The sequence below is a fragment of the Scyliorhinus canicula genome, chromosome 19, assembly GCF_902713615.1.
Source record: "Scyliorhinus canicula chromosome 19, sScyCan1.1, whole genome shotgun sequence".
Lineage (NCBI taxonomy): Eukaryota > Metazoa > Chordata > Chondrichthyes > Carcharhiniformes > Scyliorhinidae > Scyliorhinus > Scyliorhinus canicula.
The window spans coordinates 17,863,906-17,884,990 of record NC_052164.1 but is presented as its reverse complement, the minus strand read 5'-3'; the positions used below and the strand labels follow the sequence as shown (position 1 = coordinate 17,884,990).

At 45.1% G+C, this 21,085-nt stretch overlaps 1 protein-coding gene across 2 annotated transcripts in view; it reads left to right on the top strand.

Moving 5' to 3' along the window:
- The window catches only part of stat3 (signal transducer and activator of transcription 3 (acute-phase response factor)), a 73,281-nt gene that overhangs the window by 29,637 nt on the left and 22,559 nt on the right, over nucleotides 1–21,085 (top strand). For both annotated transcript variants that reach the window (XM_038778408.1, XM_038778409.1), the window contains 11 exons: nucleotides 703–852; nucleotides 4,877–5,021; nucleotides 7,743–7,841; nucleotides 12,155–12,247; nucleotides 14,061–14,142; nucleotides 14,293–14,387; nucleotides 14,513–14,664; nucleotides 14,813–14,971; nucleotides 15,933–16,025; nucleotides 16,868–16,927; nucleotides 19,111–19,140. In XM_038778408.1, the coding sequence (XP_038634336.1) occupies nucleotides 725–852; nucleotides 4,877–5,021; nucleotides 7,743–7,841; nucleotides 12,155–12,247; nucleotides 14,061–14,142; nucleotides 14,293–14,387; nucleotides 14,513–14,664; nucleotides 14,813–14,971; nucleotides 15,933–16,025; nucleotides 16,868–16,927; nucleotides 19,111–19,140 (1,136 nt within the window). In that variant the 5' untranslated portion in view covers nucleotides 703–724. The remainder of the gene's footprint in view (nucleotides 1–702; nucleotides 853–4,876; nucleotides 5,022–7,742; nucleotides 7,842–12,154; nucleotides 12,248–14,060; nucleotides 14,143–14,292; nucleotides 14,388–14,512; nucleotides 14,665–14,812; nucleotides 14,972–15,932; nucleotides 16,026–16,867; nucleotides 16,928–19,110; nucleotides 19,141–21,085) is intronic.

Sequence of the window (21,085 nt, the reverse complement as noted above, 5' to 3'; positions counted from 1 at the left end):
GTTTCACGGATCTGAGTGATTCCAATCTTTCTAACAATCATATAATTTCTGTATTTACACCGTATGCTGGTAAATTAATAAAATGTTCTTTCTGATCATTTCATTAAATCCCACTTAACCTACAGAATTATTTGAATATAGAAATTTACGATTCACGCATTTCAAAGTAGTGATGTTGGTATTTTTGTTTGTTGTCATAAGTGGTTGTAATTCAGTTGGGACCCTTCTTTTGATTTAAAGACAGAAAAAAAAACACTAACCAAGTATATAATTCCCTCAAAAATCAGTTATGTGGAAATACCCACAGCATGCGGTTCACAATACGGTTTGCAAAGTTACATCATCCTGGATTTTTGCAATATTACTGCATGGACACCTCCCCAACTTCGTCATTTTAAATTCTGACCTAAAACCTTTGGAAATTTTGGTGCTTTGGAAGGAGATGACTGCACCATTTGAGTTTCAGGAATTATTTTTTTAAATGGCCAGGAGTTCATAGTGCTGAATCTAAAAGCTAGTATTTTTTTAATAGTGCCTTTCACAGAGGTGCTTATGAAAATATGTTCTCTTCAAGGTGTTGTAAACATTATGCAATCTGTATGTTCTGAAAGGAGTTCTTCTTTTGCAACTGGCTTGATTTGTGAGAAAAGCTGTTCGTCATTTATGGCAGATGGCAACTTATCAAATAATATTTATTTTCAGCTTTCTGTAATTTCCTCACACAATGGCACAGTGGAATCAGTTACAGCAGTTGGATACAAGATATCTGGAACAACTGCACCAACTTTACAGTGACAGCTTTCCCATGGAGCTGAGGCAGTTTCTGGCAGCTTGGATTGAGACACAGGATTGGTACGTATAGCAATTGTTCAGAATTTAAGAACTATATAAGAGGTCCTCCTTGGACTGGTAGCGTGAATGGTGGAGTAGTTTATTTGTTTTGTTTAGAAGTCTTTGTTCTAATTTTGAGTTTTAAAAATCAGGCATTCTAATTTCAGGCATTCTTGCCTTAGTTGGGGATCTGACGGAGCCATCTGACCTGTGCCCTTGGGCTCTAGAGAGAGAAAATTCACTGCGTTATCAAATCTTGGTCCATGACCTGCTCTCCATTTCTAAGTGCACATTTAAGCATGACTGAGCACTAGGTTGGCCAACTACTTGAATGGTACTGGGAAGCTTTCAACCTAGATTTTGAAAATCCATTTTTTCTCCATCAAAATAAATCAATACTGTTCTTTGCTGGTTCCCATTAAGAAAATATTCTAGTTGAAAAGTATCTTTTTTAGTTGCAGCAGTGACAGCAATTTCCTCATCGTTTCTTTTGTTCTATATTCATAACTTCACTAGACATGCAGCAAAGAGTGCTTTTGTGTCTGTGGAGTTATAACAGAACAGGAACAAGTCTGAGGAAATTAAAAGCCAGTATCTTCAGGCAGCAATAAAAACATAAAATTCTGGAAAAACTCAGCAGGTCTGGCAGCATCATGTGGAGAGAGAAGCCGAGTTAACGGGCTCAATTTTGCCATCCAGCACCAATCTCATTGCGCCGGGAGAATTGCGGGAGAGGTCGAAATCAGTCTTTGCGTTTGACGCAAAATTGTATATCAGTCACCTGACCGGTGGTACCAGGAGTGACCTGGATCATACCATCGCTGGGCATGATCCAGATAATATTTAAATGAACCATTAAGCTCACTTAAAAATGCACCACCTGTTCGAGGCCTCATTGTCCTGGTGCCCAAGGGTCACATGCCGCATCGGTGAGGCCTCAGCCATACGCCGAATAGTACTGCTCTTCACAAACGGAGACCAGGCTTGATGGACACTCTGGGAGTCTGAGGCCATTGGAGCCCCCTGGAAAGGTGGGGCGGGACCCTGGCACCCAGAGTGCCAGGTTGGCAATGCCAAAGGTTGGGGCCTGAGGGCGGCCACGCCAATGAACGAGGGGATGATGGGGGCTAGTATGAAAGAGCATTATAAAAGTTGGGGAGGTTGAATTGAAGTGCACCCTCAGTGACCCTTGGGGCAGTGGGGACGGAGAGAAATGCCCTTATTTGTGTGGGGAAGTCACATTGTCGATGGGTGGGGATAATGGGGGACCCTCAAGCTCACTTAGAAGTCAGGACACCCTTTCAAAATGGCACCCGATCTCTTAATTACCCACTACTGACCACTGTGAAACTCCCCAAACCCACAAAAAACGACAAAGTGTGGGTGATCCAGGTCTGGATGCCACCCAAAAAGCCAGCAGTTAACACCCTACCAAACCCGCCCAAAATGACACTTTGGATGCGATCCAATGGCCACGCTGTGCCTGAAAAGCAGCTCACCGTGACATAACGTGGCCGATAAAAGCCAGGATACCCTGCTTCCGGAATCTACCTGGCTTGCAACGCCTCGCGAGATCATGTTGGATCATGTTGCAATGTAAATCCTGCCCGTTGTGGGCGGGATCACCCTTTTGGAAAATCTGCATAGTCGAGTGAGACAGCTCGTCTTGACTCTAATGTACAGATTCCCGAGGTACCTGAGGCTTTGATATTCATCCCCTTTGGCCCGGAGACCTCGGGCGAGTTCTGATCCGCACTGGTCCCCACAAATGGGAACCAGATAGAACGGCACTCTGGGGCGTATCCTAGGAGATTGGAGGCCCCCAGATTTTAGAACATAAGAGTGCAGAAGGAGGCCATTCGGCCCATCGAGTCTGCACCGACCCACTTAAGTCCTCACTTCCACCCTATCCCCGTAACCCAAGAACCCCTCCCAACCTTTTTTGGTCACTAAGGGCAATTTATCATGGCCTAATACACCTAACCTGCACGTCTTTGGACTGTGGGAGGAAACCGGAGCACCCGGAGGAAACCCACGCAGTCACGGGAAGAACGTGCAGATTCCGCACAGACAGTGACCCAGCGGGGAATCGAACCTGGTACCCTGGCTCTGTGAAGCCACAGTGCTAGCCACTTGTGCTACCTTGCTACCCACATGCATGCCCTTTGGGCAGGGTGATACCCTGGCTCTGCTGATGCCACCTGGGCACCGCAGTGGCAGCCTGGCACCTGGCAGTGCTCATGACAGCTGGCAGTGCCACCTGGGTACCTTGGCAGTGCCAGGCTAGCATTTAAGTAACACTGTCAGGGTGCTATGCTGGAATTCTTTGCACGTGATCGGGCCTGGGTTGCCCTGCATGGGTGTTGGAGGGCCGGGGACCCTACTACAGTACGTTTGGGCTGGAGTGGCGGGTCATTACGGGGACCTCGGAAATCGGGGCGCCATTTAAAAACAGGTCTATGCGTGGCCTTGGCCACACGTTACCCACTGAGGCCCCTTATACAATGCAAGTTGCGTTGTATAGGCATGTGTTTATCGGCAAAAAGGTCCCATAGCGAGCGCCGGTAAACACGCGACTAAATGTGCTCGCTATGGAACTTTGTTCCCAATTAGTTGAATCGAGCACAATATTTTAAATCCGTATGACTTTTCTTCAGACTGTAGTAAGCTAATATATATATTTATATGAAGTACAAAGGTGATTAAAGTGACTCATTTTTTCATGCACTTGTAAAGTAATGGTAGCACAGTGGCAGCACAGTTGCTTCACAGCTCTAGGGTCCCAGGTTCGATTCCCAGCTTGGGTCACTGTCTGTGCGGAGTCTGCACGTTCTCCCCGTAAGTGCATAGGTTTCCTCTGGGTGCACCGGTTTCCTCCCACAGTCCAAAGATGTGCAGGTTAGGTGGATTGGCCATGATAAATTGCCCTTAGTATCCAAAAAGGTTAGGTGGGGTTACTGGGTTACGGGGATAGGGTGGATGTGTGGGATAAGTAGGGTGCTCTTTCCAAGGGCCGGTGCAGACTCGATGGGCCGAATGGCCTCCTTCTGCACTGTAAACTCTATGATTCTATAAGTCATAGAATATATTCTGATTTCAGTTTTATGTGTCCCTCTTTTAATCAATACACTTGCTTTGATTTCTTTTACATTTTGAGCACAATCTAACGGAAAGAGTTCATCACCGCTATTTAACGACTCTTAGACACTTTTATGGGTCCTGGGGAGTTTCTCACCAGTTTAGCCCACACTTCGAATTATTTTCATCACTGGGGAGCTGAACTCAGATCAGGCTGCATTTTGAAATGTGCCCCGATCTCTATGTGAGTTTGTCCCCCACACCCCATATACATGGGCATAATCCAACATCCCCCAATGGGGTCCCTGGGGCCCCCCACTCTTCAGGCAGCATGTCTTCTTAAGACCCCGCCCCTCTTACCTGCCTTGCAGCCCTCCACCCTTCATACCACCTCCTCCACCCTCCTTTCATAGGCATGACCCCCTCAGGCCCTCACCTTAGGCAGTGCCACCTGGGAATTTTGGCCATGCCACAGTGCAGCTTTGCAGTGCCACGGTGCCCGTGTTCAAGGGCCTACACTATCCCTGGCCACCCAGGGGCCTCCGATAGCCCGTGAGACCCCCGGTGCTATTCCCACTGGTCCACATTTGTGTGGACCAGTACTGAATGGCGCCCAGCTGCGGCCTCCCTGGGGAGGCCAGTAGATCCCCGGTGACCGGTAGATACCGGGTGAGCACGCCTAAGTAGGTTTAAACCCTGTTTAGGCGCACGCCGTTTGGTTATTCCATTTTGGGCAGGATTCTGATTTTGACACCTCACAAGATCTGGGTAGATCTTGCGAGGCATAAAGCCTCCCGGGAAGCCTGTGGGAGGCCATCTCCTGGCTGCGCTCCTGCTCGAGTGCTTTGCAACCGATAGATCGCGCCCCCTGTTTTCCATTATGCATGGTAATCTTTTTATAATGAAGCTACAAATGTGGTGATTGAGGTACAGATTCTAACATAGAAATCACTCTTTAACCTACTAGGGCATATGCTGCCAGCAAGGAATCACATGCTACACTCGTGTTCCATAATCTGTTGGGTGAGATTGATCAACAGTACAGCAGATTTCTCCAGGAATCCAATGTCCTATATCAACACAATTTGCGGAAAATTAAACAGTATCTGCAGGTATGTAGTTTACCATTATTAGATTGATGTGAGTCTTGATGTTTAAAAATGGAAAATCTAAATTATGGAGGCCCCCGTACTTCCACTTAGTTTGGAAAAAAACTGTTGTATTTTAATTTTATGAGTGCTGTCTTACAAGTTTATTGAAGAAATATAAGTCCACATTTTAAATTTGGGGGTCCATTATAGAAAATGGAACTTTGAAACTTTAGACATGCACATGTGTTAAAAATATTTGAGACCATTGAACACTGTCAATGAAGGCCTTGATGTGGAGATGCCGGCGTTGGAATGGGGTGAACACAGTAAGAAGTCTTACAACACCAGGTTAAAGTCCATCAGGTTCATTTTGAATCACTAGCTTTCGGAGCACTGCTCCTTCCTCAGGATTCACCTGAGGAAGGAGCAGTGCTGCGAAAGCTGGTGATTCAAAACAAACCTGTTGGACTTTAACCTGGTGTTGTAAGACTTCTTACTCTCAATTAATATTGGAGAATTTTATAAATTCTGACTTTAATTTATTTGAAATGGGTGATGAGAGGTTAAGTTTGTATAATCTTGGATTCCTAAGATGTAGGTACCTGTCCTGAGCGTACTCTTGCTTAGGGTCAGTTATCTTTTAATGGCTTTGCAGTCTCACATTTATGGATTGCCCATGGAGGGAGAAGTATTAGTAATGGTTTCCAGCTGCTGCTTTTGTTTTCTGCTGATATTATCATCCCTTGTTGTAGCAGGTTTTCATATAAATAAAACTCTCTACTTTTGAAATTAGATATCCATCAGGCCCAAAAATGTGGCCACACTAATGAACAGCAAAAATTAGTTTTGCAAAGTTGAGTCCACCTGTTTGCTGCCATTCACATGATGTTAGGATTTAGACTCACAAAAGGCCTTTGATAGGGTTGAATGGATAGACTTGTTTAAGGTTCTGGAGAAGTTTGGGTTCGGGCCTGAGTTTATGTCGATGCGGTTGTTGTTCGAGGCTCTTTTGGCCACTGTGCAAACTAGCATCACAAACTTGGGATCTGTTAGGTTGTATAGGGGGACGAAGCAAAGGTGTCCCATGTCCCCGTTGTTATTTGTGTTGGCAATTGAGCCATTGTCAATTGCTTTGAGGGCCTTGGACAAGTGGAGAGGGATTGTGAGGGGGGGTAGTGAAGCATAGGCAGTCGATTTGCTAACTGGGAGGAACTAAGGGAGAAGGTAAGCCTTGGTGGGATGGATATGTTCAGGTACTTTCAAGTGTGTGATTGTGTCTGCCGAGAATTCTTGACATTCCCAGTGGCACCGCCGACTACTTTGCTGTGTAGAATTGTTTCTTGTGCAGGTTCGGAGGGCAGCTCGTCCGGGATAAACAGACGGATCATGGCGGAAGAGCAGGTGTCAGTGGAAGAGTTGAAGACTAGGTGGGAGGAGGAGCTGGGTCACATTCTGAGGGAGGAGGTGTGGAGTGAATCTCTCTGTAGAGCGAATGCTGCGTCATCCTCCACAAGGTTAAGTTTGGCCTAGCTCAAGGTGATGTTTGTTTTTTTGAGGATGGGTGAGCGGTGTTCGAGGAGGTCTGCGAATCATACCATACAACATGTTCTGGCCTTGACCCAAGTTGGTGGGTTTTTGCGGGCCTTTTTATTTTAGCACTATGTCAGCAATTTTAAATGTTGGTTTAGAGCCCTGCCCATTAGTAGCGATATTTGGGGTGTCAGACCAGCCAGAACTGAGGACGGGGGTGATGGTGGACACTTCGATTTTTGCCTCATTGCTGGCCTGGCAGGTTGATCCTACTGAGTTGGAGACAGGCGGCACTGCCCAATGCTGCAGCATGGCTGGGTGACTTAATGGATCTTTTGCATCTAGAAAAGGTCAAGTTTACGATGAGGAGTGCGATCGAGGGTTTCTATTGGAGGTGATGTCCGTTTATATTGCATTTCAAGGATCTGGGGTGGAATTCTCCGACCCCCAGAATTGCCTGGGGCCCGAATTCTCCGCCCCCCGAGATTCGGCGGGTCGGGAATTGCGCCGGTCGGCAGGCCATCCACGGCGATTCTATGGCCCGCGATGGGCCGAAGTCCCGCCGGTTTAAACCACCTCTGGTACCAGCGGGATTGGCGGCACAGGCAGGGTCCGGGGGGGGGGGGGGGCGATCTGAACCCGGAGGTGCCCCCACAGTGGCCTGGCCCGCCACCGATTGGCGGGCGGGCCTGTGGCGTGGGGGCACTCTTTTTCTTCCGCCCCGCCATGGCCTTCACCGTGGCGGGGGCGGAAGAGACCCCCTCCCCTGCGCATGCGCCGGTATGACGTCAGCAGCCGCTGACGCACCGGCGCATTCGCGGACTTCCGCAGCCGGCGAAGGCCTTTCGGCCCCGGTTGGCGGGGCGCCAAAGACCGTTCACGGCGGAGCGGGAGCCACTCCGGCGGGGGCCTAGCCCCTAAAGGTGCGGAGAATTCCGCACCTTTGGGGAGGCCCGACGCCAGAGTGGTTCACGCCACTCCGTCCCGCCGGGACCCCCCGCCCCGCCGGGTAGGGTGAAACCCGGCCCTGGTCACTGCTAGCTGGGCAGGGTGGAGGGGTCGGGGTTTGGTTTCTGTTCGTTATGGGTTTTTGAGGTTGTTGACACATGATTTAGGGTTTTGATTGTTATTTTGTATCTTTTATATAAAATGTTATGTTTTAAGAATTATACTTTTATGGGTTTGTCACCACTTTATTACTTCTTTTTACAGAACAGATATTTAGAGAGGCCTATGGAGATTGCACGCATCATAGCTCGATGCTTATGGGAAGAAGCCCGTCTTCTTCAAGTTGCTACATCTGTATCACAGGTGAGTGAAGTGTGATTGAAATGTTTTACCAACCAAACCAACAAAATAAATCTGTATGCACCTATTCTGTCTGAACAGATTAACTTTTATGCTCACTTCTTCTGGTTAGATAAATCTTCAACTTTAAGTAAAACATCTTCTTCAGAAACAAAACACGGGTAATACACATTGGAATTGAGTGTGCATTGAAATATAAAAGTAAAATTCAAGCGCAGATGTACAGAAGGCATCAGAAATTTGTTGTTAACATAGTCGGGATGTGAAACATGTAACTCCATTATTCATTCATAATTTTAAACCACTGATTCTTTGGAGATATGTTTGTACGGAGGCAGCACGGTGGTGCAGTGGGTAGCACTGCAGCTTCATGGCGCTGAGGTCCCAGGTTCAATCCCGGCTCTGGGTCATTGTCCATGTGGAGTTTGCACATTCTCCCTGTGTTTGTGTGGGTTTCGCCCCCACAACTCAAAGATGTGCAGGGATGTACAGATGTGGATAGGCCACGCTAAATTGCCCCTTAATTGGAAAAATGAATTGGGTACTCTAAATTTATTTTTAAAAAGATATGTTTGTATGTCTACGTACCTTTCTTCTGAGAGAGCAGATGATCAGGCTTGAGAGTGCATAGTCACTATTAATCTCACCAAGTCACCATCACCTGCACAATGTGCCAACCTTTGCAGTCAAGTGTCTTGTCGAAAGTAGGATATCCTCTCACTGGAAGTAGAATATCACTACCCCAGATAATGAGTATTGAAATTACTGTAACAGCTCATAGGTTTGAGTAACCTCTTTTCTAACTCAAACTAGAGACCAAAAGTATGTCAAGCTGACACCAGTTTAATGTATGGCATTAATGTAGTGTAGAAGCACCGTATAACTATTGAATCTTGCAGCATAGAAAGAGGCTGTTCAGCCCATCATGCCTTTCCAACTCTTGTAAAAAAAACTATCCAATTTGTCCTATTCCCCTGCTCTTTCCCCATAGCCCTGATTATTTTATTTCTTTTGAAATATATTTTGAAATATTCAATTCTCTTTTGCTATGATATGGCAAGTGGTAATTGCTGGACTGCCCAAATCCCAAAGGGAAAATGGTCAAGCTATCACAATGATTTGCAATTTGTATTTTATTATAAGATATCTGCACTGAAGTCAGGAGCAAAAATTTCAAACAATTTTTGGAGATTTTAAATATTAAATTTCAACATTTATTTTTTTTAAAGAAAGTAAAAATTAATCATAAGATTACATCTACACAGTTAACAGTAGTTCTACAAACATTTCCCAAAAGATTTCTACTTAATTAAACTCTGAATTAAACACCCTTTATAGGCAACAGTCTTCATCAATTTTCTCTATGAAAACTCCATAAATATTACCACAAACATCCACTGTTGCTACAGGGAAGTATTCCACAGGCTTCTCCCTCATTTTCTACTGGGAAACCAAAATCTTTATCAAAACATTGCAGACACATTTGTCTTGTCTGAGGGTAGCTACAAACTGTATTCTTCAATGGTCTGTTTCAGCACACATGCTCTTCAGGATAACATGGCCACACCTACATATACAGCCTTCAACCTCTCTTTAAATATTTTTCCCCTTTCATCTTTAAATCCATTGTTCTTGCATTCCTTTCCCAAAATATCCAAATCTTTCATGATATTTTATAGCTACTACTGTGAGGTAAAACTAAAGTTGATACTTTGATTTATTCATTTACAATCTTTGCCAATTGGAATTTTTCTTTTGAAATATATTAGTTAAGCTTCAAGTCATCCCCCACCTTATCTTCCTAATGTAAACCTCTATTAATGTTGCTCACTTGAATTCTATCTTGGACCTGCTGATCTCCACTTCAAAATACTTATTTTCACACTTTATTTTAAAATATTTTTTATTCTCCTCCTTTTTCACATTTTCTCCCAAATTTACACCCACCAACGATAAACAATAATCATTAACAAGTATATCAATCCCCATATCAATAACAACAATCCCATCTTCCCACCAACCCCCAAACATTAGCCTGCATGTTCACTGGCTGGTCCAACACCCCGAATATGGCCTCCTGGGGACCCGGGTTCAGTTTCACGTGCACTACCTTGGAAATTACCCTAAAAACCTCCTTCCAGTAATCCTCTAGCTTTGGACAGGACCAAAACATATTAACGTGATTAGCTGGGCCTAGTCCCGCAATGCTCACATACATCTTCTACTCCTTCAAAGAATCAGCTCATCCTTGCCCTCGTGAGGTGTGCTGTGTATACCACCTTCAGCTGTATCAGCCCCAACCTCGCACACGAGATGGAAGCATTCTCTCTCCTCGCTTCCGGCTCCATTCAGTCCTGAAAACCGACCCCTAAGAAACAAATCTCTTAGCGTCTTAATCCCCTTCTCCTCCCATTTCTGAAAATTTCCGTCCCATCTCCCTGGCTCAAATTTGTGGTTCCCCCGAATCGACATTTCTCTTGACCTTGCCCCCTACCCGAAGTGTTGGCGAAACTGCCTCCAAATTCTCAATGAAGCTATTATCACTGGACTCCCTGAGTATTTCCCCGGGGCTATCGGGAGCGGCGCTGTTGCCAGTGCTTTCAGTCCCGACCTCCTGCACAAACTCTCCTCCATTCTGACCCACTGGGAATCAACCTCTCTGACCCAGCTCCGCACCTTCTCCACATTCGCCGCCCAGTAGTAATACATCAGGTTCGGAAGACCCAAACTTCCTGCCTGCCTTCCCCTCTGTAGCAGCACCTTTCTCACTCTGGCCACCTTCCCAACCCATATGAATGAGGTAATCCTTCCCTCAATCTCTCTGAAAAACGCCTTTGGCAGGAAAATCGTCAGGCATTGAAAAATAAACAGAAATCGCGGCAACAGATTAATTTTAACCGCCTGTACCCGACCCGCCAGTGACAGAGGGAGACCATCCCACCTCGCCAGATCAGCTTTCACTCTCCCCACCAAACTAGAGATGTTGTACCTGTAAAGCCCCCCCCACTCCCAGGCAACCTGCACCCCCAGATACCTAAAGTGAGTCCCTGCCCTACGGAATGGCAGCCCCCCACCCCCACCCCCAGCCAAGAGCTTATTTTCACACTTAACCTGTTTATGATGTTTTTAAACTTTCAGTCTAACTGCCTTCAGTTCAATTACATTACTCACACCCACACACATGCACATGCACACACACAAACCTGTTTCACAGTATACCACGTGATATTGGGAAAATATTGAAAAATATGATATATTCATCGTGCTTTTGAAAGATAATATTGCAGTTACATCCTCCACCTTTTCAAGTAGTGTATTCCTGACCATAACAAATTGGGCGCGATCTACCGGCCACGCTGTGCCCAGAAAGTGGCAAGCTGCAGTGCATCGTGGCCAATAAATGCTGGGAGACCACGTTCCCAGGTTCTATCCAGCTCGCTACGCGTCACAAGATCTAATACGATCTCGTGAGTTGTTGCGATGTGAAACGGGATCACTTCTTGGCAAATCTGCATATTAGAGCAAGACAGCTAGTCTCACACTAATATACAGTTCCCTGAGGTAACTAAGGTGTTGGGATCTATCCCCTTTGCCTTGGTGACCTCAGGCGACCACCATTCAGTGCTGTTCTCCCCTCAAACGGGGACCAGTCAGAACGGCACACTGGCAGAACCACCTGGGTGCCTGCCTGGTACAGCCAAGGTGCCCAAGTGGCACAGGTAGCTGGCAGGGGCACTGCCAGCGTGCCAGGTTGACACTGCCACGGTGCCACACTGGCATTTTTCATGTGGTGGTGATCAGTCCGGATGGGATGCACTGCGTGGGTGGGGAGGAGTCCCAGGACCCCCTTATAATGAGTTGGGGCTTGGGGGAGTTCATGGGTCGTGTCAAGAGCTCGAAAGATTGGGACGCCATTTAAAAATGGCTTCCTGATCTTCCAGTGAGCGGACCTCCTCAATGCAGAAAATGGGACTGAGTGCGGCCTCGGCGTGTGTTCTCTACTGAGGCCCTATATCTAACCGGATGGGGTTTAGATAGTGGGTTGTTTCTCGGTGCTGCGTGCGCTGGAAAACACGCAGCTAAACGTGCTGGCTATGGGATTATGTTCCCATTTGGTTATATCGGGCCCATTGCCTCTTAAACAAAACTAATCCCATTTCCTTCTTAGTTTTTTTTGACTATTATCCAGTACTTTATTGAAGTTATTTCAGATATGTTTATCTTAATCTATTGCTGAAATGGATGTATTGTAAATTTGGTATTCCTACTTTTCATAGCTCAAATTAATTATTTAATATCTTTTCTTATCTTTTCAGCAAGCTGGGCAGTCACCACATCACAGTTCTGTAGTAACAGAGAAACAGCAGATTCTTGAACATAATCTGCAGGATGTGCGAAAGAGAGTGCAGGTGAGTACATTTGAGGAACAGAAAAAAACACAAATTTAATTTCTTGCATTGATTTGAACTGTTGCAGTGGCAAATGTGAAATTGTATAACTACAAAGCCAAAAAAACTGGAGTATCACAACTGCTATTTAGAAGTGTAGGGTCTGAAAAGATGAAGAATAGTCAACCAAAAAATCATAATTTACCATGTTGCAGGTCAGGCATTGCTCAGCATAGACATTTTTAAACCAACGTTACTGTTTTGGCATTAGATGGTGTCAATAACAATCCTTGCCACTGAAGAGTAGTACATTTTTTTTTAGAAAGATTAAAATCTGATCATTCTAAAGCCTGAGTATTATACACATTTGCACAGTGAATTGTTATGCAAGATGTGAACAACTGCTTATTGATTATTTGGAATAAACCATGGGCGGAATTTTCCCCAAATTGCACAGAATGCTTGATCGGGCGAGTAAAGCTGTGTGAAACTCACCTGCTTCACAGATGCCTTTTCTCACCTGATTAAGCAGCATTCTGCAATTTCAAGATGCTGGCCAGAATCACACAGCCAGCTTGGGGAGGGGGGGCTAAGCTCGCCAGCAAAGGTAGGATTCTGAAAAGGCACCCCCAATCCGAAAGTAACATATAAGTCAGCCCCCCCCCCCCCCCCCCCCCCCCCCCCCCCCCCCCCCCGTTCCACAACAGTCTGATCCCTGAACAGCCAAGGCCTCCATGTACCCTCGGTGTGCTCATCATAACTGGTTTTCGCTTTTGTAAACATGTCGGCGTGAGGTCTCGCCACTGGGGGGTAGGAGGATGATACGCGGTTGGCGCCCCGCCGGCTAGCGGGAACGGCCTTTGGCTGTTGACGTCATCCCCCCGCAGGTGAGGGGGTCACTTCCACCTCCGCCATCGTGACAACTATGGCGAGGGCGGAAGGAAAAAAGTACCCCCACAGGTGAGCCCCGATCGCAGGCCAGGCCACCGTGGGGCACCCCCTGGGGCCAGATCTCCCCGCGACCCCCTAAGGACCCCGGAGCCCGCCCGCACCGCCTGGTCCCGCCGCTAAGGTCGGTGGTTTGATCCCTGCCGGCGGGACCGGCATGACAGCATCGGGACTTCGGTCCATCGCGGGCCGGAGAATCGCCGGGGTGGGGGGGGGGCGCCGACAGGCGCGGCGCGATTTCCGCCCCAGCCGAATCTCTGGTGCTGGAGACTTCGTGACACAGCGGCGTGCGGGATTGACGCCGGCCCCGGCGATTCTCCGACCCGACGGGGGGTCGGAGAATCCCGCCCCAGATTCTCACCCAAGGGATGGTGTGGGAGAAGATCTCAAATTGTGATCTTACCAGTGAAAATTCCATTTTGTCTCTTTCGCGAGATTTAGCGCCCACAATGGGATTTGCACCCACAATGACCAAGCCTGCTAGGTCGTGCACCATGTAACAAAATAAGTTTGCACTGTTCGAATCCTCAACGAAGCTTCGGAATATAGGAACAGAAATATGCTGCAAGTCCCAGCAATCTGTTCTACTGCGTTACTCGTGTTCCACTGTTTGCCACTGGAATAGAGGTTCCAAGATCTTAAAATTGATTTTTAATTTAAGCACCTGATACTCCCTTGGTGTTGCTTTCCTCTTTAGAATTCAGTGCGTGTGAAGCACAATCTAGCTTTCACTTTGAGCAATATCATTAAATTTGAAGTTACATTTAAATAAATTTAATCTGCGCTGTTCAGAGATCATGTACATTAAAATTAGTTTTGTTTTAAATGAGGTTTGCAATTAACCATGTCTTGGCAAATAAAATGCATAAGTATGTTGGTTTTATAGGATCTTGAACACAAAATAAAAGTACTGGAAAACCTACAGGATGATTTTGATTTTAACTACAAGACCTTGAAAAGCCAAGGAGGTGAGTGGTTCTGATAACTAGTTTAAAATGAAGCAGCAGTAATAGTATGAAGTAAATGAATAATGGAGTTGTGTCTGGAACTGAATTAATTGAAATTGTAGTGCACTCTCACATCTCTTGAACACAGCGTTCTGTTCTAAATGTTAACAGATGTGCAAGATTTGAATGGGAATTCACAAGCAGCAACAAGACAGAAGATGGCACAACTGGAACAGATGTTGACAGCGCTGGATCAAATGAGGAGGGTAAAATCTTATAAACAATTACGCTTGTTCCGGAATCATTTATTTTGCTTATTGTAAAGTTGGTTATCAGTTCAAATTTTTCACAGTAATATTTATTCTTGTCATAAAATCTTCCTTTATAAAAGCAAATAGTCACTGACCTAGCTGCCCTGCTGTCTACGATGGAGTTTGTGCAGAAGACATTGACCGACGAAGAATTGGCTGACTGGAAAAGGCGGCAACAAATAGCATGTATCGGAGGTCCACCCAATATCTGCCTTGACCGTCTTGAAAACTGGTATGAAATATGTTGATAACTGAGTTTCTTTTTAATATTCTCATTTATGGAATATATGCATAAATATTTGATATGTTTTATTGGGAACTATCATTACAAATCAAATACCCACATGGCACAATGTATGTTCTATTTTGCCCATTATCAGGATTACATCTTTGGCTGAGTCTCAGCTCCAAACACGTCAGCAGATTAAGAAACTGGAAGAACTACAGCAAAAGGTTTCGTACAAAGGTGATCCTATTGTTCACCACAGACCAGTGCTGGAAGAAAGGATTGTTGAATTATTTAGGAGCTTAATTAAAAGGTACTTCAATCTTGTGTTACTCTTCCTTTAGATCCTTCACAGCTGTTTGCTGTGCATTGAAATACTACCCTAAACCTTGTGGGAATGCATCATGAGTTAGTATATATAAAATAATATAATTGTGAAAAACGAGAACTGAGATAGAGGCCAGGATTCTACGTTCAGAGTTCGCCCCGCTACCAGCAAGAACGGAGAGTTTGGCGGTCAGCCAAAACTCCTTTCACTGCTGCAGGACTGGAGAATCCCAGCCATAGACAATGTAATGACACAATTTGCCACTCTATCATTTAAATATATGCTTTGTATGTATAACTTCTGTAGTTTAGCAAATGGATTTATTTCAGAGTTTCTTATTCACCTAATCTTCTGCTTCATTTTATGATCTCGAGCTCAGACTGAGAAAACAATTTGATGAGCCTGGACATTTCCATGTCTTATCACCAAGCTGTTTATAATAAATAGTTTGTATACATTGCATGGAAGCAACAAGAGAATTAAACTGAGGTGATTACTAATCCCCAGTGTTATAACTGCATCCTTTGTATCGCGTTTTGAGCCACGTTTTTGGTGTTTTGTGCAACAGTCATGAATTCACTAGAAGCTGAATTTAGAAAGCCAAAATTTGTTTTGCAACTGTCTGAAAGAAAACTTGAACCCTATTTGTCCTGAGGTGAGTGCAAATCTATTTCATAGAAAGGAAAGTGCAAGATGTTGATCCCAACTCAGATGGTTATAGTTCTTACTTTAGTACCACTTGTTGCTGTTAACATATCTAAAAAAGATCAACTAGAAAATGGGGGTAATGATTAACTACTCCACCATCCAAGCTGTAATTCAAACAAGGCCCATTAGGTAATATACTAACACAGTCCCACCAGACTACCATTAAATGTAGTTAATTGAATGCCAGTTGCCCAGTATTGTATCGTTGTAGATTGATGTAATCTGTTTCTCTTCTCAGTGCCTTCGTTGTGGAGAGACAACCATGCATGCCAATGCATCCAGACCGTCCCTTAGTGATCAAAACAGGTGTGCAGTTCACAACAAAAGTGAGGTGGGTAGAAAAATACTTATTGAGAGCATATCATGGTGGCATTCTATAACAAAAGCATTGAGTAACATTTTAGATATCAGTTCTGATACTTTGACTGATTCTGATTCGTATTTGTTTAAAAAGAACACCTCTTTCCCATTAGTATTTAAAGTAATCATTGCTGAGTGTTGTAATGTTTCAGTGACTTTATATATTTGCCTTCACCACCACGTGATATTCATTGATGAAAATTGTAGGTTCCATGCCTACAATTAAAATGTCACCTTGACTAAGTCTCATTTTCTGAAAGTTGAGAGTTCAAACTCCACTACAGGACTCTCCGACATAATCTAAGTTGATGCTTCATTGCTGCATTGTTAAAGGTGAAATGTGGATTTCACGTGAGGCTGAGGTTGCCCACAATTGGTGTGTAAACCCCAAGTAAGTGAAATCCTCTCGAGAAGAGGTTTCACGTTGCTTGTTTGTAGTGTGCTCAGGGCCTCAACAGATTCTGACATAAAAATGTACCTTATTATGCAACTGAAACCACTTTGCATTGAAGTGAAAGTGGCAGAGTGACTATTTTATGATCATCTTGTAAGTGAAGATTGAGGAAACCTCACTCAATTTGGCCCTACAATGAGGTAATTTCCCAACTGTGAATAAACTGTTATAGCATTAAGTAGTATCCTGGTGTTAACTATATGCATTTTGATAGTTATCTGAAAACGTTTGTGCATATGGGCCACAGTTCCTGAAGATTGTTTGCATACATTACTTAGGCAATACAAAATAATGACATTTATGCTTCAATTTGTAGTAATTATCACACTTATCAAATCTACTGCACACTCTGTTCACAGGTTGCTGGTTAAATTTCCTGAGTTGAATTACCAGCTTAAAATCAAGGTTGCCATTGACAAGTGAGTACAAATGAACTTTCATACTGCTAATTATATTTGTGTGTTAACTGTGGAGGCATTTCATTTATATATATATATAAATCTTCATATTGGTTAATATGGTGTGTAAATATTTTATAGTAATGTGCACTTGCCTTTAAGTGTCCCCTAAGTCTGACACAATGACAGGTATAATAGTGAAATTATGCTTTTCCTGTTTCATACACCAAAAGACCTTGGAACATGCAACTTTTTAGGACCAACAAGACAGTCTCAGTAACACCTACAAATAAATGAGTCAATCTTTCCTAATAATGTGAGGGTAGCTTATTAACGTAGAATATGCTGAGGTTTTGGATTGGGTTTCCTAATAAGCATTACATAAAACAGCTATTGGCACCTATATATTAAAATGTACACTGGAAGGAAAAGTAGAATCGGTAGCTCTGCTGTCTCCAGGGTATTTTTTTATGCATTGGCCCTAAAAAGGCCAATAGAACATTGGCCTTCATCTTAAGGAGGATGGAATACAAAGGACAGTAATTAGATATCATTTGTACAGAGCTTTGAAATGAAATGAAAATTGCTTATTGTCACGAGTAGGCTTCAATGAAGTTACTGTGAAAAGCCCCTAGTCGCCACATTCCGGCGCCTGTCCGGGGAGGCTGGTACGGGAATCGAACCGTGCTGCTTGCCTGCTTGGTCTGCTTAGTCTGCTTTAAAAGCCAGCGATTTAGCTCAGTGAGCTAAACCTTTGGTCAAAGCCCATCTGGATTACGGCATTCAATTTTAGCAGGAGCACTCGGAAAGACTGTTTTGATCTTGGACGAATACAGGTTAAAAGGTTTAAACAGTTAATTTATGAGGATAGTTTGCATAAACTTGGCTTTTATACTTTATTTCATTGGTTATAGGGTGATCTAATTGTGATGTTCAAAATGCTATAAGGGATTTGTTATAAGGCATTTGATCGGGTAAATACAGAGAAACAGCTATCACTGAGAGAATCCAGAACAAGGGGAAAACAAACTGAAAATTAGGGGCAGGATTCTCCAATCCCGCGGCAGAGTGGCCACGCCGTTGTAAATGCCATCGCATTTCACGATGGCGTGAACTGGCCGCTCCCGCGTCTAATTCTGGCTCTTACAGGGGGCTAGCACGGCGCTGGAGCGGTTCGTGCCGCTCCAGCTGCAGATCCCGGTGCGGACTGTGTGCCGCAGGATATGGGCCGGCGCCAGCGAGGACATGCGCAGTTGCGCCGGCGCCAACACGCATATGCGCAGCAGCCTCCTTCTATGCGCTGGCCCCGATGCAACATGGCGCAGGGCTACAGGGGCCGGCGCATAGGAAAGGAGGCCCCCAGCTACAGAGGCCGGCCCGCTGATTGGTGGGTCGCGATCATGGGCCAGGGCACATGGGAGGTCCCCGACCCTTACACGCCGTGGTCCCGCCGGCCCAGAGCTGGTTAGAACGGCGCCGGCGGGACTTCCTACGGCTGCTCATCTGGGCCGGAGAATCAGCGGGCCGGCCGTGTAGAGTGGCCCACGACCGGCGCCGCCCCAACCACGCCGGCGCCAATGGCGCCCATTCTCCGCACCGCGTTGTTGAAGGTGAAATGTGGATTTCACCGCACTGCGGAGAATCGCGGGGCGGCGTGACCCTTTCACGGCGATTCTAGCCCGGCTCAGGGCTGGGAGAATCCCGCCACTAACTTCATTGATTGGGAGTGACAGCCAGTTGCACTTTTTCAAATTTACGATGGTAGAAATCTGGAATGTTCTTCTCCACAAAGCTGTGGATGCTGAGTCAATGTTGTATCAGGTTTTGGAGAAAGAAAGTTGAAGTCAGATCAGCTATGAATGGCAGAAAATGCTTGAAGGGTTGAATGGCCTACTACCGTTCCAATGTTACAGCGGACTACCTGGCGTACTGCTCAGGTATTCCAGTTGCACTTTGGAGTTTGAGCCTCATTATGATACATTCTCTCTTTAATGAACATTATTGGAGTGACCATTTCACAGTTATTTGGATTTTTTTTAGCTGGGGAAAATCAGTTAGTTTAGAATATCAAATAAAACTACAAAAAACATCATTTATTTTCAAAAATGTTAATCCAAATTATTTTTTAATTTTACTTCTGAGTTCATCCTACCACGGACCAAGGCAGAATATTCACTTAGTATTTTCTTTCAATTTTATTCCAGGGATTCTGGAGAAGGTTCTGCACTGAGGGGGTGAGTTTTGTTCCCCGTTTTATCCTCTCTTCCTTGGCAGCTAAATGTTATTTTGGGGCTTTTTTGTTTGTGTTCACTGTTTTTAGTTTTCATCATCCCTCACGTACAACCTTATTGATGGTGTGAGCTAGAGCAACGTGTCACAAAACTAGCAATTGCCCCTTTTACTGAAGCTGCTGGAAGAGGCTGACCTGCGATTCTCACTAGCTTTAATGCCTCGCGAGACGTCGCAATCTGGATCATGCCCACAATGGACAGGACCCAGTCTTGCATGTTTAAGTGAATTTAAAAACCCACTTAGCCGTGCTGACACTGGATCAGACAGCCACCTGGCATCAATCGGCCTTGTCGAGGAGGGCCCCGTTGAGCGCCAATTAGTACAGGTCCCTACAAACGGGGACCAAGTGGAATGGCAAGGGCGGGTTAGGGGTCTCCTAGACAATGGGAGGACCCCGGATGGTCGGTCCCAGGCCAGACTGGCACCGCTGGTGGTGACACCTGGGCACCATGTTACTGCCAGCCTTGCACCTTGGCAGTGCCACCTGCACCCTAGTGATGCCAGCCTAACAGTGCCCAGGTGACACAACCAGGCTGACATTTCACCCTGCTAGGGATTGGCCTGAGGGTGCCCTGCCGGTATGTGGTAGGGTGCGGGGAGGCTTGAGGACTCCCCACCCCCAACAGGTGAGTTTGGGGCGGGTCCAGAGGTCACGTTGCGGGGTTGAGAGATCGGCAAATGGTGCCCCAATCACTTCCTGCACTGTGGAGCTCCTCAGTGCAGGATATGCAAGTAGGTGTGGCCTCAGTGGGGCATTCCCCACCGGGGGCCAAAAAGAAGTGCTGTTCTCGTGCCGGAAATGACCCCTCAATTCCTGCCCAGAACTGACTCCATTTCTTTGTAGTTAAACCACACCCAAAGTAAAAATCTGCCAAATAGACTTCTGAGCAAATAAAAGTCAATCAAGCCAATTTAAAGAGGCAAAAGGATATCCTGGACAGAAAATCTTTTTGAGCAAGGGTAATGCTATGTCGAGAATGTGCATATATTGTTTCTAAATGTTTTCTATGAGTGATGATTGGCAGGGCTGTATTTATTGCCCAGCTCTAATTGCCCTGAACTGCATGGGTTGCTAGACCACTTCGGAAGATATTTTTTGATGCAACTCAGCTTGGAGTCAACAAACAAAATGTACGTTGTCTTTCAGAGGATCCATAATTTAGTTGGCTCGGGTTTAGTCCATTCCAGCTAAATGCACTTGTGAAGTTGTAGAAACTATTGGCAGGATTTACTGACCACCCCGCAGGGGAGGCTGCCCACCAGTGGGATCTACCGGTCCTGCCGCTGTCGACAGTATTTCCTGTTGACAGCACCCCTCGCCGCTGGGAAACCAGTATGCCGATGTGGGAACTAAATTTCCCGCCGGCTTGAACAGCCAGTAAATCCGCCCTATAATTTTTTTTGAGGCACCACTAGCTAAATTCTATTTAAAATTTTCAACACATTTGCCTCTGGGAAGAATACAGTAATATTGGAGTTTTCTTAACGCTTTATTTTAAAGTAGTGGAAAGAGCAATTTAATGCAATACATTAGGCATTTATTCCATGAAATTATTTACTATTTATTCCCAGGCTCAAGGATGCAAATCGAGTATTTCTCTTGGGATTGTACTTGTCATGTTGTTAGTCCATAACAGACACATGGCTACATTTAACCTGCAGCATTGAGAAGTTTGTTTGTTTACGCAGAGCATTTGTATTCTCATTCAGTTGTTTTGTATTTAAAAGTTTTAGTAATAGTTTGATCGTTTAAAAGTTGCAAAATGAAAATGCATAGAAATTAAGTACTATATAAAGTTCTTCTGCTGTTGTGATGGCAAAGCAACTATATCTAGTTTTGGTGTGCTTCGGGGTACATCAACTATACTCTTAGATTGGCTGAGTAAG